General features: G+C 37.9%; 1 protein-coding gene across 6 annotated transcripts in view; it reads left to right on the forward strand.

Annotated features, from left to right (window-relative positions):
- The window catches only part of KMT2C (lysine methyltransferase 2C), a 198,163-nt gene that overhangs the window by 101,188 nt on the left and 80,821 nt on the right, over window positions 1–16,154 (forward strand). For all 6 annotated transcript variants that reach the window (XM_054991675.1, XM_054991677.1, XM_054991678.1 and 3 more), the window contains exons 7-13: window positions 3,271–3,433; window positions 4,463–4,634; window positions 5,731–5,845; window positions 8,258–8,430; window positions 9,085–9,245; window positions 11,177–11,281; window positions 14,743–15,455. In XM_054991675.1, coding sequence (XP_054847650.1) covers window positions 3,271–3,433; window positions 4,463–4,634; window positions 5,731–5,845; window positions 8,258–8,430; window positions 9,085–9,245; window positions 11,177–11,281; window positions 14,743–15,455 — 1,602 coding nt within the window. The remainder of the gene's footprint in view (window positions 1–3,270; window positions 3,434–4,462; window positions 4,635–5,730; window positions 5,846–8,257; window positions 8,431–9,084; window positions 9,246–11,176; window positions 11,282–14,742; window positions 15,456–16,154) is intronic.

A 16,154-nucleotide genomic window follows, 5' to 3' on the forward strand; every position in this document is an offset into this window, starting at 1 on the left:
GTAGCTGTTACCTTGTATCTAACTCCAAGTCACTTCACACTACGTGAAGTACCAGATCTGCTGTCTAGTAAAACTGGATACAGTGAAGTGTTGTCAGGTAGAGGACAGCAGTATTACGAACAGAGTAGAAAGGAGGCCCTCACTCTTTTGAGACCTATAGTTGCATGCACCAGAAACTACTAATGCATCTTCAGGGGTCACAATACACAGTCCTTTCCCTTGCTTGCTGAGTATAAGACAAAAATTGGCTGCATTTTGAATTTCTAGATATTTATTCAAGACTTCTTTATAATCGGAAGTAACGAAATCCAAATAGAAAAGTGATCAGAGGCTCAAAGTGTGTGGACCTGGAAAAATGTGGCCCCAAGAAGGATAGGGAACAAGAAACAGAAGGGCAGACCTAAGATGGATTGCTTGACCAAAGCAAAATATGTTGCATTGCCAAGAATAAAATAGAAAACTGAAATGAAAATCATGGGGGGGATTAGTTATAATTAACTGTGGAGCAATCCATTTCTGAATAACATGCTTAAAATTTGAGATAATTGGTGCTCCAAATTAGCAATGGACATCTCCCCAGTACAGACTTTTTTGGCTAAAAAAATTCCCGCTTAGTATAACACAAAAATCATATGAATCACATAAACTGCATGAGTTAAACAGCATTCATGATATGTATAAACAAGGCATTTTACTAAGAAGGCAAGCCCTGCAAGAAAACACTCCACACTTCAAGATTCTATGGTTTCAATATTTTCACATTCAGCATCTGTTCAGCACCTCAGATTTTAAGAAACTCATCTGTAGGGAATTAACTGATTTTGAAAGATGAATACAACCCACATGTTTTACAAAATCTATCTCTGCCCTCTAAAAGTTTTAGGTTCCTATAGATGTTAGAATCCACCTTCTTATGCATATAAATGGGAACAAGTTATAGGTGTAGCCATAGGACCTAATGTATGGGCTTAGCTTTAGCCAAACTCACCTTTTACTTCTACACATAACACAAGAGAAATGTTTTTATAAATTTATGTCTAGACAGTATCTTACACTGGTGAGATTACATTTAATCTCTGACATTTTGCTGGAGAAGATCTGGTGGCAATGTAGAAAAGTAAAGCCTTAAATATGAATTTAGGGAAATTACAGGATATTCCATTCCATTACAGGCAAAGACAATAATTTTAGGATACATTGAAAATAACCAAATACCACAATCAGTAAGAAATTAATAAATCTGTTGTTAATAGCAGCCAATATACAAATTGCACACATACAAAAGAAAAGGAAAAGTCCATGACAGGTTGGTACAACAAAATCTGTGATATTATGGTAGCAGATAAGATACTTTCTCAAGTAAAAAGGATGGAAAATCCTAATTATTAATATACATTTAATGAGAAATTTCCGATAAATATAAGGAGAACCTAAATCTTATATTTACAATTTAAGGAATACTTCACACCAGGGCTTTTTTTCTGGGAAAAGAGGTAGTGGAACTCAGTGGGTTGCCCTTGAAGAAAATGGTCACATGGCTGGTGGCCTACAACAATTTAGATTGCCCTACAGGCAATCTAAAATCCCCTCTGTCTGGAGATCAGGGGGCGGGGCCACCAGCCATGTGACCATTTTCAAGAGGTTCCGGAACTCTGTTCCACTGCGTTCCAGCTGAAAAAAAGCCCTGCTTCACACAGTTCATTGATGTAATAATTTGTAGATATACCACTAGTACACAGTATTCATAGGAATATTTACAAATGTAGTTTACTTTATACCTGTGTGATATGTTGAATTCGTGTTTAATGTTATTAATTATGTAATTTGAATAATAAATTAATAATTTTAAAACAACTGTGGAGTTAATTTGTCTTAATTTGCTAACTAGTTCATATTCACTTAAGTAAAACTTTTCTTCAAGTCAAGAAACAATAAAAAATGATAATACTTTTGTATTAGCTGAAACATATTTGTTTCGGCAGCTTTCTTGATCATGTGGATTTTTTATTCCACAAAAGAAGAATGTATTCTCTGAAGAGCAATCTTCAGCCAATATCAAGGCACCTATTGGTTACCATTTGTTTTGTATTAAATCCTTTTTTAATTTTTGTCAATGTATTGTGTAATTTGCTCTGACATTTTTTTAAAAAATGACATGAAATACTTCCATACTTTTTATATGGGACAGCTTTAAAAACATTTTGTTCATGTGCCGTTTGAACTTTTCCTTGTCAAAGGTCAGGTTGAGTTACAATAACAATTTACTTTAGCGTTTTGGATTGTACCTTCTAATTTATTTTGTCGTAAAAGAGTGGATTCTGCTGTGGAAAAAAAATAAACCTAGTTAGCAGCTGTTACAAAAAATCCCTGTGGAGATTTATTACTTCAGTTCTAACTGCTTTATCACTTTGCTCTATATATTTAACAAATGTTGATATCCCTAAATTTTGTTTTATTTGTTTCAGATTATGTGTACCACATAGATCATAAAATGGATGTCTTGCTTAGTTGCCAAATGCATCTAATTGTCAACATAATTTTATCATATGTGTCTTGATGGTTAAATGCAATTAGGGATTCTATTTTCTCTTATTTCCTCCCTTTCCTACATAAGTACTGTAAATCAACATATGTTGGACTTTTCCACCTTTTCTCAAGTTTCTTCAGTCTGTTCTCATTTTGAAAATCTAATTTATGTAATTCCTCTGCATAAAATTGATGTCAAAACTGCTTAGTTGATAATCTCATGATGAAACAAGACAAAGTTGAAGGGTTAATGCTGCTAAACTGATGACCTAGTAAACCTGAAAAACAACCTATAAATTAGATAATTACATATAAGTCAAATAAATACATTTTTTCATCATTGGAAATTAGATGTTCAAGACATAAATATAACTATTTAATCTTTAGAACTGTATAACCATTTTAAGTGTTTTTAAAAGAAATTGAAACAATCCATATTTGAAGTTTCGCAGGAGAATGTAACACATTTCACTCTTACCAGAATAAGGTATTATTTATTTAGTTGGAATAATTTGTTACAGAGGATAAAACTATAATTTTTTTAGATTAATTATTTAAAAAATGTATTTTAAAAACACTTATGGCTACTATTTTATAGTAGATTTAGGGATGCTTGTAAAGTACTTTATGCTATAATTTAAGTGCTAAAGTAAGTAAAGTACTCTAAGTGCTATAATTTAAACTAACTTTTTATTGGTCTGATTTTTAAAAACAAGTTAAATGGATGCTTGTTGTATTTTTCAGCGATGTGCGTATTGCAAGCACCTTGGAGCCACTATCAAATGCTGTGAAGAGAAATGCACCCAGATCTACCATTACCCATGTGCTGCTGGAGCAGGCACTTTTCAGGATTTTAATAGCTTCTCCCTTCTTTGCCCAGACCACATTGATCAGGCTCCACAAAGATGTAAGTACCAGTAGCCAGACTTAATAAAAGGTGACTGGGCTTTCATCCATAGATTTGACTGCGTATTCCCATTCATTACATGTGCTTGAACCTTCCTTAGCTTCTGCAGATCATATACACACCTCTCTCCAATCTTTCCTTTTTCTTTCTCTAATACTACTACTTCTTCTGTCTCATACTAGTACCTTTCCTTCTCTAATACTGGTCTAGTACTCCCTTGCATTCAATTAATCTGACGTCTTCTTTTCCAAATCCAGCCCTCATTTGGCACTTTGCTTCCCCTGGTTTGGTAACTTCTCAAACTACTAACTTTTGCTTTTCTATAATCCTGCTTCATCTATCTCTTGATTCTTAGCACCTTCTGCCTGCCCTGTGATGGATGTTAATGTCAGAGCAATTCAGGCAATGGCAGCCAGACACCTTTCTGTTAATCGCACCTCTGCCAATCACCTGTAGCATCGCCATAAATCCCTTACTGAATTACAGTTTTGTCATTGTGAATCCGACTCACATTATAGATGAGTCGCTCTGCAGCCTCGTTTGCAGACTGTTAGGAATGAAGTGGGGGAGGGGGCAAGCCGGGATGTTTCTGCAGTATGAAAGGCAACAGCAAAGAGGTACCACCTTGGGGGAAGAAAACTGTGTGGGGTTTGGACTATGAATATAACATGTTGAATAATATCAAGAAGAATAAATATGCATAAATAAACTGATGTAGACACAGCCTATGTACTAATACGATAAAAGTAGAATTTCAATAAGAAAGAATTTAACATGTGTATACAGTTCATTGGGAAATCACATTTTACATTGGATGCATTCATATGAAAGCTAATTGTCCTTTAATTTCAGTATATATTCTGTCACAATATTTTGTAGACTTGATGGCAGTCATTATATAATGATTGAATACTACTCAGATGAAGTTGTTAATGTAATTTAAAGCTATATCTGTTTGGTTTTTCCTTGAAGTTTGAAAAGGTTTTATTTCCTTGTAACATGATTCAAAAGCCATCTGTTAATTTGTAGCAAAGGAAGAGGCAAACTGTGCATTGTGTGATAGCCCTGGAGACCTCCTAGATCAGCTTTTTTGTACTACCTGTGGCCAGCATTACCATGGGATGTGCCTGGATATCCAAGTGACGCCTATAAAACGGGCAGGTTGGCAGTGTCCTGACTGCAAAGTGTGCCAGAACTGCAAGTAAGTGAAACTGGAATAGCGTCCTACATATGCTGGCATCTACATTAGAAAGTTTAACTATGATAGGAAGGAGAGGAAGAAGAGGATCATTCCTAGAAACCTGTAACAACCTTGTAAGTACCAGGGCTTGATAAACAGAAGTGAGGTAAACAAAGGGTGGAGCAATCCTTGTAAGGCAGGACAATGATACAAAGGCACTATCCAAGGCAGGAATGGAGAAGGGACAAGTTAGCAGTCTGTTTTTAAATATTGGACAGGGTTATAGAGTAGATAAAAATAGCTGCGCTTAGGGTCTGTGATCTTTTTTTTTAATTATGTGGAGAGAGTGAGAGAAGAATGAAAATATGAGTGGAGGGGGATGAGAAAATACATGGGGAAAAGGTCATTTGTCAGAGATGATTTGTGATCCGTGAGTGTGGAGGTCCACGGTACATTAGGGATTCCATTCATTTGTTTCTTGCCAACCTCCTGCACAACAGACTTCCTGATGGAATTGATTTGAGAAATGGTGATGGGTTGGTGGAAATAGTTTCAGAGATGGGTTATTAAATAATCAAGTTTTATTTCTCCTTTCACTTTTCACTAATAGTCTAAGGCAACTGCACTTTATACGCTGAGCATTAGAACTACTTGTTCTATAATACATATCCACTTACTCTTTGCAACATCAATGTAAAGTCATGGCTTGCCACATTGCACCTAGTAGGTGACTTGTGACATGGGATCATAAGCATATGTTTTCTTCTAGTGAAGAAAAGTGATAGTTGGGGGGGGGGGGTTATGTGCCGTCAAGTCACCTCCAACCTGTGGTGACCCTATGAATGAAAGACCTCCAAAATGTCCTCTCATTAACAGACTTACTCAGTTCCTGCAAACTAGAGGATATGGCTTCTTTTATTGAGTCAAGCCATCTCGTTTTCGATCTTCCACTTTTCCTACTGCCTTCTAGTTATATTTAGTTTGAGACTCACATTTAATTATCTTACTTCTTTTGAACCATGTTTTGCAGTTACCTTGTTCCAAAGTGATACCAGTGTTAAAAGATTTTTTTTTGCTTCTTGCCTACTAAGACTTAAACTGCTGACCTTTTTCTTAGGCATTCTGGAGAAGACAACAAGATGCTTGTTTGTGATACATGTGACAAAGGGTACCACACTTTTTGTTTACAACCAGTTATGGACTCTGTACCAACAAATGGCTGGAAATGCAAAGTGAGTTTAAATATAATTTAGAATTTTATAAAGCCAACAGAAATATTCCATTTATCATATTACTTCACTTAAGCTTAGGTTGCAGCCAGCTGTGATGAACAGAAATTTTTTTGGCTGTTGTGGGTTTTCCGGGCTGTATTGCCGTGGTCTTGGCTTTGTAGTTCCTGACGTTTCGCCAGCAGCTGCGACTGGCATCTTCAGAGGTGTAGCACCAAAAGACAGAGATCTCTCAGTGTCACAGTGTGGAAAAGATGAAATTTTTTTGTGATGAACACTAGGGATGTGTGATTCGGTATATCCTATTTAAGATTATGCCTGAAAAATACCTTTTTGATATTATTCACATATATCCAGATATAGCTATCTTATTTGGGTGTATTCGGATAAATTAGTATTTACACTCCTGAATTATCCAGATATATTCCGGACTATCCAGGAATCTCATTTTAATGGTGGCAGCAGTCTGTTTCCTTCCCCCTTGCAGGTTTCCCAAGCTATAGTAGGAGGGGGAGGGAGACAGCATTACTGTGTGTGTGTGTCTGCATCAGTGTTGCTTGTTTGCCATAAGTCATTGCCAGGTCTGGCTGACTGCTTTGGTACTATGTGCTTGCCAGTTTGGGTGCTGGGACTCTCTGATTTGATGTTGGTTCTGTTGGCTTGCACGGCATCTGTGAGTAATGCTGGTTCTGTTGGGCTTGTGTCCCTTCAGTTTGAGTCTGCTGGGATTCTCTGGTTTGGTGTTGGTTCTGTTGGGCTTTGTTGGTTCTGTTTACATTGGGAGACTTGGCCAGTGTGATTGCTCTTGTGTGTTTGGCAAAAGCTCTTTTTTAGGCTTCTATCTTGCCCTGGAGAAGGCATTGAATAATGTTTTTTTCCTTTCATAGGAAATAATGGAGAGTGGCCGAGGGGCTCCTTTTTAGGGGCTAGTAAAACTGGACCCCTTGATCTAATCAACATGAAACTTGATGGGGGCAGGCCTTTAGTGGACAGGCAAGACTAGGTTCTCTGTGATTTTGGTGTAGCTTGCTTGAAAAATGGCCCTCCAGCCCCCTGGAAAAATTCCTCTATATGGAATAATGGAGCTGAATATATTGGGAATTCCAAATAAATCTGAATACTATACCAGCATTTTTGGACCCAAATATTGGGTATACCAAATATATATAGTATTCTGGATATCCATATCCAAAAAATACAGTTTTCTTCACTGCACACTCCTAATAAACACTAATCAGACTTGCTGCCCTGCTAGTGTCCCTCCGAATACCACCCATCAGAGTGCAATTGGCGGCTTTCTGGTTTCAGAATCATTTAATCAAACTTCAGTTTGCCATAACATCAAAATAGGATCACCTGTACAGACTAGAGTTTATTTCTTCCCTACAAACTGGGTTTCTAGACTAGAACTGAAAGTAGATTTGTAAACTACAGTGCTTTGGAATAAGAGCCTTAAGTGACTCATAATGATCAAAGCTGGAATATTACCAGCTTTGGAATAAAGCTGGAATATTATTATTTAGTTGTCAAATAGTACAATAACAATAGTACATTGTATAGTCTCTGAGACATTAGTTACTTTCCCCTGTATTTCTGGATTGGGAATTTATTGCACACCAGCCAGATGCTTTTGATGCTAGATAGAACCTCTGCCAGCTAGAGATTCCAGGAACTTCACACTTATAATAACAATTTTTATTATTTTTTAATACATGAAATGGCAATGTAGAAGCCAGCTATTGATAGATTATATGGCATTTATTAAATTTCCAAATTGGTCCAACTGAAGAGCAAGCATTTTGAAGTGACAATGCTTTTAATGTAGAATTCTGTTTTGCATTTAATCTCTTTTCTCTTTACTTGTGTAAAAATGAGACTTCCTCAGTTGAAAAAGCTGGATCTTAATTTATACGAATCCTCAGTCTAGTGCAATGAGGAGGGGAAAGTTGAGGCCTAGGAAAAGAGTTTGAACCTGCTCTTCTGTTGTATATCTCCATGATGATAGGCAGCAGTGAACAGTTCTTCTGAGTGTCTTGAGGAGAGATCAGTGTCTTTTCTTCTTCAGTCGCAGCAGCAGAATGTTCATTGTGTGACATATGTTTGCATAGATATTCGTTCAGACAAAAGAAATGTAGGATTTGGGCATAAGTATGTCAGTGGAGAATGTGAGGGTCGTGATCCAGGGTGCATGCAGAGGCTACCAGCAGGAGTTTTTGCTAACAAAGGAGACCAGCATCCAGCAAAGATATTTGTGCTAAGTGGTGGTGCACAGTGATTGAGGTTTCTAGTTATGACTTGTTAAACCTCCTAATGAATTTTTAAATTGTAGCTTTATGAAACATGCTAGTCAACCACTATTTTGATGCCATAGAGTGTTATGATAACACAAAAGGGCCTGTTTTCTGTGATTTTCAGAACTGCAGGGTATGTGCAGAATGTGGCACACGGTCTAGTAGCCAGTGGCATCACAACTGCCTCATGTGTGACAGTTGTTACCGTCAACATGACAACCTACCTTGTCCTTTCTGTGAAAAATCATCCCATCCAGACTTGCAAAAAGACAAGTTGCGTTGCCATATGTGCAAAAGGTAAGCCTTAACTTTCAGTCTTACTAATCAGATGAATTTGGCACTTGTTCTTAATGGCTTCAGACTTTTAATGGGAACTCACTTGTGCATTTTGCTTTACTTGTGGGGCCCAACACTAATCCATTGAAAACTCCCATGTTCTCTTATGCACAGCAGCTACGTCTAGCTGGTAATGAGACTTTCCATTAAAGTCCTCATCTGTTGATAAATTCAGTCCTCACATAGGGATAACTTGCATTTATTGTATGTTATTAGACTTACGTTGGGGAGGGAATTTATTGTTATATGATGGGCATGGGGAAAGATGGAATATAATTTTAATACAAATAAATAACCCTAACTGTCATATGAGTTTGGCTTGTTTCAATTACTTATGTAGCCAGAAATTAATCTTATTGGTTACATTTGCTAAAGAATTATATATACAGAACTACTGTGGTATCCATTAGAGTGTGAAGGGTATAGGGCATCATTTCTACAGTAGTGGTTGATAGTTGGCTGAGTCCATCAACATTCTGACTTCTAAGATCCCCTTTTGGTATTTGTTTCAACTTGCTCCAAGATCTATAAAATATCATTTGAGTTTTTCCTCCAGTATATACTGGATTTTACTGGAACATTTAAATAGATGTGTTAATTTATGTTTCCCTCAAGGTGGATTCACATAGAGTGTGATAAACCTCCTGATAATGAACTGGATGTTCAATTAAAAGAATACATCTGCAGTCTTTGCAAACATTCAGAAGGGGATGGGGTACATTCACTACCATGTGATGCAGTGGAGACTGCCCAGCTGCTTCCAGAAGCTGGTCCAGGTAAAACTCATTACCTAGTGTTTCATCTGTCTCCCACCTGTTGCTTGTCTTCCTTCTGATATCTAGGGAGCGCCTGCTCTAATCAGTGCAGGAAAAATGTAGAAGAATTTTTTAAAAAATTCTTTATCTCCTATTGCTAACTTCTGAATTACTGTGAGTCGAAACTAAAGACTCCTGGAAGAGAGTTCCCGAACTTGAGCACATTAAATGTCTTTCATGTCATTGTTTATAGCACAGAGATAATTATGACAGAATTCTCATGTTTGGGAAACGAAGTATACTTAACGTCTGATTCAGGTGGATCTGTGGAAGTTGCTCAAGGGCTGAAAAGTCAGTTCTGCTCTGGCTGTCCATTTGATTCCAGGCACAATTCAGAGAGCTGGTCCTTATCTTAAACAACTCGGGCCAGGATACTTGTTGGCTGTCCTTCTCCCATGTGTTTTCTGTGGTGATAGCTCATCTATGGAATGCCCTTCCTCTTGAGGCTTGCCTGGTGCATGCACTCTTTCAGGCTCCTGATCAAAATCTTTCTTTTAATACAGGCGTTTAATTAAAGAATAGGTCTTTTAATGCTATTATTACAGTCTGCCATTACCCTTAAAATTGTAAAAGTCATGGTAAGCTGCTCAGTGTTTTATGTTTATATACCAGGGCTGGATTTTAATGCTAGGTTTTAATTAAGAACATTTATGGTGTTTTGTGGTATAATAGTGTTACTTTTTTACTATATTTATTTTGTAAGCCACCTTAGTCAGGCTCCATGTAGAAATTTTCTCAATACACTAATAATAATGATAGAGTAGAACATATTGCATGCAGGGAAAAAAGTGTATTACAATATTTTTGTCCTAGTTTGAACTGGAAGAAAAAGTGTGGAACATGTTCTTCTCATGGGAAGTATGGCACTGGCATTTTAACAACAAAGAATAATATGAAGCTATTAGATTAATGTAGTTATTTTGCACCATACACTCAAGAGATCATTTCTGTACTTTACCACAGATTTGAAACCAGTGTAAATTATCATTTCATTCAAATTGAAGTTTAAATTTCACTGTAATGATGTTGGAGTCTCATACAGGAATAGATTAGTCAGTCCCTGGAAGCAGCAGCATCTCCAATCAGTTTTAGTATTTTAAACTTTTGCTGGGCTTTTTCATATAAAAAGGGATCTTTCATCGTTGCGCCTCTTTACAATAATATCCTCTATGAATCTTCTCATAAAATTTAATATTCCTGTAGAGGCGTTTTCTCTATGCCTACTTGCTTTAGTGCATTTTAATGAGTGTAACTAGTATGAAATACATTCATGTGTTAGGTTTTTCTGGTTGAGGTACATCACAGTGAGCTTGAGACCAAAAGCTAGATTATTAGTTTGAGAAACTGGGATTTGTTCTTGAAACTTTAACTTAGTTAAGCTCTACGGATCAAGTGGAAAATTCGTGCTCCGTTTTACTGAGTCATTCAAGCAGGATGAAAGTTGCCTGTGGAAATCAGCAAGAAGCTTTAACATTGTTAAAGCCTGTGGAAATCAGCAAGAGGCCAAGTTATTTTCAGGATCGTTCTTAGATGGCAATAGGAATCTGTGCAAAGGCAATTTAATTTTGCAGCTACAAAGACTAGCATACTTAAAGCAAAAGTAAAGGGAATGTAATTCGCCATGTTGCTAGAACACTTTATTCCTGACAGAAGCTTATGTAGTATTATAGCTGACCATGAAAATCATTCCCTTAATTTATAAATAAGTTAACACGACTGTTCTGCCCATGTTTTGAAATGTTCTGAACAAGCTTATTGAAATCATACTGTCAAAATACCTCTTTGTATTCTTAAAACAAAGGTCAAGCTGTGACAGCAATTACTAACAGTAGGTAATGCAATAAAGCCATCAGAACTGATAAACTGTGTTGTTGCTGCTTACGTTTGTGCAGGTGAAATGGAAACAGAAAATGGTGCAGATGACATGGTAAACAAGGACCAGCTAATAACGGATGGCAGCCTTACTCAAGAGCCATCCGTTGGATACATCATAGACGGTAAGAACATTATGCAGCGAGACAAAATATATAATTATGTAGCGCTCCTGATTATGCCATGCTTGTTGAGAAGGTTTTTGATTTTAGAAAATAAAGTGTTTGAAGTTTCTAGACTTTGTCAGTTACTGAATTGTAGACTCGTGTAATGAGCAAGAAGAGAATTTTTGTAAGAGAAGTCTGTAAGAAAGTTATAAGTACGTAAGCTTGCAAGTTTGTTTATTATTTATTCATTTATACCCCATCTTTCTCCCTGAGGAGGAACCAAGGTGGCTGACATAATTCTCATCTCTTCCATTTTATCCTCATAACAACCCTGTGAGATAGGTTAGGCTGAGAGTGTGTGGCTTCCATGGTAGAATGGTGATTCTAGATCCTAGTCCAACATTCTAACCAATACAGCACAAAAAAGTATTTTTTGAAAGTGGTTCTTCCATGAAAACCATGTACTATATCAGCTTAGAAAATACTCCAAGACCTGAAGAATGTGTGAAAGTACAAAATAATTTTTAACATAGGTTTCAGTGATTTAGGGACTACCCTGTAGAACTGGTTTAATAGTTTGCTTATAGTATTCATCCTTTACTCTCCCCCCCACCCATGTCTTAAAATATTCAGCTGCTAAATACTTCAAGCTTCTCAGGGCACATGTACTTCATTGTACCGGTGATATTTTAGTTGAAGAAAATTAGAGGTATCAAAATTTTCATTGTTGAAAGATTGCTAGAATTTACAGGTAGTCCAGATCTGTAGTGATACTTCAGTGAAAACATCACCGCAGGGCTGAATGTCATCATGATATAATTTTTAGTGAGTTGTTAACTTTTGCCTGATTTGCTTGCAGGAATAGCTTGTTAAAATTTGTAGGGGCTCAATTAGTTCAAGGCTACATTGCAGGTGCGATGAGGGGCCCCTGCCCCCAACCAGTTTCCTGGGTTGAAACAGCCCCGGTGGTGGGGGGGACCTATTTGCCCCATTTTGTTGCTGCATGGGCAGCTCCAAGCTGAGGCAAATTACTGTCCCCTGAGGGGGAGGTATATTGACGTTAAAAATCTTACCTTGTAGTTTGTCCCTCGGACTGCAGCAGTAGTGAAAAAAACTGATTTTATGTTTGATATTATTAGGAAGTCTAACATAAAACTGTAGTTACCATAATGCATCTTTAATGCAGCTGTGTTTGGACTATTGGACCTAACTGTGGTACCAGCATCTTAGAAAATGTATTTTTGTAGAAGGTGAAGAAAAAGGTAACCAAATGATCAGAAGGTTGAAGTGGCTTCCATATAAGAAAATGGTGAGGGGCTTTTAGGGAGAACTCCTACACAGGTCTGCTCTGAAGTAAGTCCCATGGTATTCACTGAGGCTTACTCCCAGGGAAGTGTCCTCTGGATTGCAGTCATAGTTTAGAAATGATGATGATGAAGGAGGCTCAGTGGCGGTTTATACAAATATAACTGGAAACCAGATAGACAACTTATTGAGGAACTAGATAGAGAACTTTTTCTTCCACTTATATAACTCTGAAACCAAATATAATTGATGGACAGTATAATCAAGACAAAAGAAAGCACTTCTTCATACAAAATCTAGTTAATTTATAGAACTTACTGTCATCAGTTGTATTGATGATGACTACTAGCTTGCATGACTTTAAAACTGGATTAGATAGAAAGATATTAACCATGATAGCTACATGGAAATTCAGTGGTTAAATGAAAGTTCAGTTGTGTAACTGTATTTTCTAGGTCTAGAAGATACTTCCACCAACAGAAAAAACAGTGAGAGGGCTGTATTGTCGAAGGCTTTCACGGCCGGAGAACGATGGTTGTTGTGGGTTTTCCGGGCTGTATTGCCGTGGTCTTGGCATTGTAGTTCCTGACGTTTCGCCAGCAGCTGTGGCTGGCATCTTCAGAGGTGTAGCACCAAAAGACAGAGATCTCTCAGTGTGAGAGACACTGAGAGATCTCTGTCTTTTGGTGCTACACCTCTGAAGATGCCAGCCACAGCTGCTGGCGAAACGTCAGGAACTACAATGCCAAGACCACGGCAATACAGCCCGGAAAACCCACAACAACCAGTGAGAGGGCTCTTTGTCAGATGCATCTGGAGGAGAGGACTGTGGTTATCGAGGGCTTGTGCTGCAGTGCTGCTGAACTCTTTTTGATTTTGCTACTACAGACTAACACGGCAAACTCCTTTGAATCTTTACACAAGCAAACTGATCCCCACACCAAAAGGAGCTGTCTGCATCTCCATATCAAAGGAGTTGTTTACATCCCCCCTCTCCTCCTTCCCCCCCTCTCCCCCTCTCCTCCTCTATATTTGGCCAGTTTCCTTCTGCCCTCCATGCATCTGACGAAGAGAACGTGATTCTCGAAAGCTTATGCTACAATAAAATTGGTTAGTCTTAAAGGTGCTACTGGACTCTTTTAGAATTTTCACTAATTCTCCTATTCCGTTGCAGATTTTCATTTCACTCTTCTCATTTTGTTCTTCTGGGTCCACTGACACCAGGGACATGATTTCCAGGGGCACAGGCTGTAGTGGGAGGCAGAGGCCAGAAGCTTTGCATCCACAAGTACCACTCCTACCCATTATTCAGTAACAGCCTATCAGTTGCAGGAGGAAAACGATGATGGGAGGCTGCTGCCTTCATGCCATGCTTATGGGCCTCCTGGAAAAAAATGGTGACCAACTGTGGAAACAGGACACTGGACTTGATTGGGCCTTTGGTCAGATCCAGAACAGCTCTTCGTTTCGGTGTCTTTTGGTTCACTTTAATTGCATCTCTCAGGCATCCTCTTACCATCTGGAATTCTCCTCCAAAAAACAATGTGCAGAGGTGTAGTCTTCTAGTTACAGTGTTTTAATTATTTAATAGCAAAGAAACAATTCTATTTTTGTTTGCTTTGATAATGTGCCACTGCAATGAATATAAATTTAAGACATTTTAGGCCAGCCTTTAATACCATACCGACAACGTACTACAAACTACCAGAAAAGAATCCTTGTTTTCCAACTCATTTACAGGAGCTCTGAGATAAACTGCTGGAGTAGGATCTTATTAGAATATAAAGCCAAAGTTTTAAGGATACAGCTGTGGCTCATTGGTAAAGCATCTGCTTTGCATGTAGAAGGTAGAATGATCAGTCCCTGGTATCTCCAGTTGAAAGGATGTGAAAGACTTCCACCTGAGACCCAGGAGAGCCACTGCTAGTTAGAGTCAGTAATACTGATCTTGATAAATGAGTAGTTTGTCTCATTATAAGGGGGTATCACGATACTTACTTAAGTATCATGTATCTCTAGAATTTCTAGATTTTGTCACTGTTGCACCAATATCCACTCTTGTATTTTCAGGAAAAAATTAGATATTTACATATCTTATTTTGTAAAATGCTGAGAATTTTTCTTCCAATAATGCATTCATTTGAGGCTAAAATAAGATGCCCTCATTGTTCCAGGCATCCCGGTAGATGAAAAGAATGGTGAATTGGAAAAGCGAGTTTCTGATCATTTTGGTGCTGATGCAATGAGACCATCTTCTGAAAAGGGTCCCACACTTGATGGTAATCACATTGACAAGGAGATGGAAGTGGCTGAAAATATTCCAGATATAATGCAGCAAACATCCGACAAACAACCAGAGGAAACGAAGCCATCACAGGAAAGTACTGAGGTATTAGAAGTGTCCACGCAGGAATCTCAGCTTCCCCCTGTGACACCCGAGGCCATAGCTAAGATGCCAGAAACCTTCATTTTGGTAAACAAAGAGAGACTCTCCCTTAGGAAAGAAGAGCAGTCAGAAGCAAGGATAGTGCCAGAAAATGCAGAAGGAGATAACACTCCTGAAAATTATGAAACATCCTCGCTTCCTGCAAGTGAAAGTTGTGCAACTGACAGTTCACCATCAGGAGAGAAATTTTTAAAATCACCAGCTGAGACATACTCTTCATTTCCATCATCTGTTGAAATAAACAAGACCAGTGTGTCTTCCTCACCAGCAGCCTCATTAGAGTTAGGCTCTTCACATGACATGATGCGCAGTCAGACTTCCTCACTAGAATCCTCAGCAACTCTTCCAGCAGCATATGTATCTTTCACTCCAAAAATCGGCATGGGGAAACCAGCTATCACCAAAAGAAAGTTTTCTCCTGGGAGGCCAAGGTCAAGACAGGTAATCAAGTTTTACTGAAACTTGTAACAAACCCGATTTTTAATAATTTAATCATCTCATGGGAATCATCATTTTATTTATGGTCTTAAGAGAGTTATGTTTTACTTTCTGCCTAATATGGAGACCGAGGGATTTGGTGTTGGTTTTCTTCAGTATTGTGATTACAATTGCTGTGGGTAAAAACTTCACACTGTTGTCATACCAAATTATGTCGAAAATAACCAAGATTAATAGCAGAATTAAAAACTGTAATTATGTTCTTAATGATAACTATGATCTTTGGGCTGGATCCAACCAGCTTTTCCACAGTTGAAAAATGGATAAGGGGGTCTCATGAAGAAGTAAATACTGGGGGTTGTGGGGCCTGCATGGACAAAAGCCGTGATGGAGGCTGTAGTGAGGAGAGGGACTAAATGAAAAAGTTGGCTGGATCCAACCCACTGAATGCTGTGTCCATAAACTGACTTGGTAAATCAGATGTCTTACATATAAATTTTATTTACAGTCCATCTTCCTTGCTGAGGCTTGAGGTGGATTACAAAATATATAACAATGCAGTTAGGAATAGTATAAGATATACAATATTCAATGTAGTAAGATTAGGTTACAAAATTTAAAAATGATGCAATCAAATGGCATAAGGCACAGTCAGGGATGCCTCAGTTAGAAGACGGACGGTGATAATTGCAGTTACTCAGA

Source organism: Eublepharis macularius, chromosome 11, assembly GCF_028583425.1.
Source record: "Eublepharis macularius isolate TG4126 chromosome 11, MPM_Emac_v1.0, whole genome shotgun sequence".
NCBI classification, from domain to species: domain Eukaryota; kingdom Metazoa; phylum Chordata; class Lepidosauria; order Squamata; family Eublepharidae; genus Eublepharis; species Eublepharis macularius.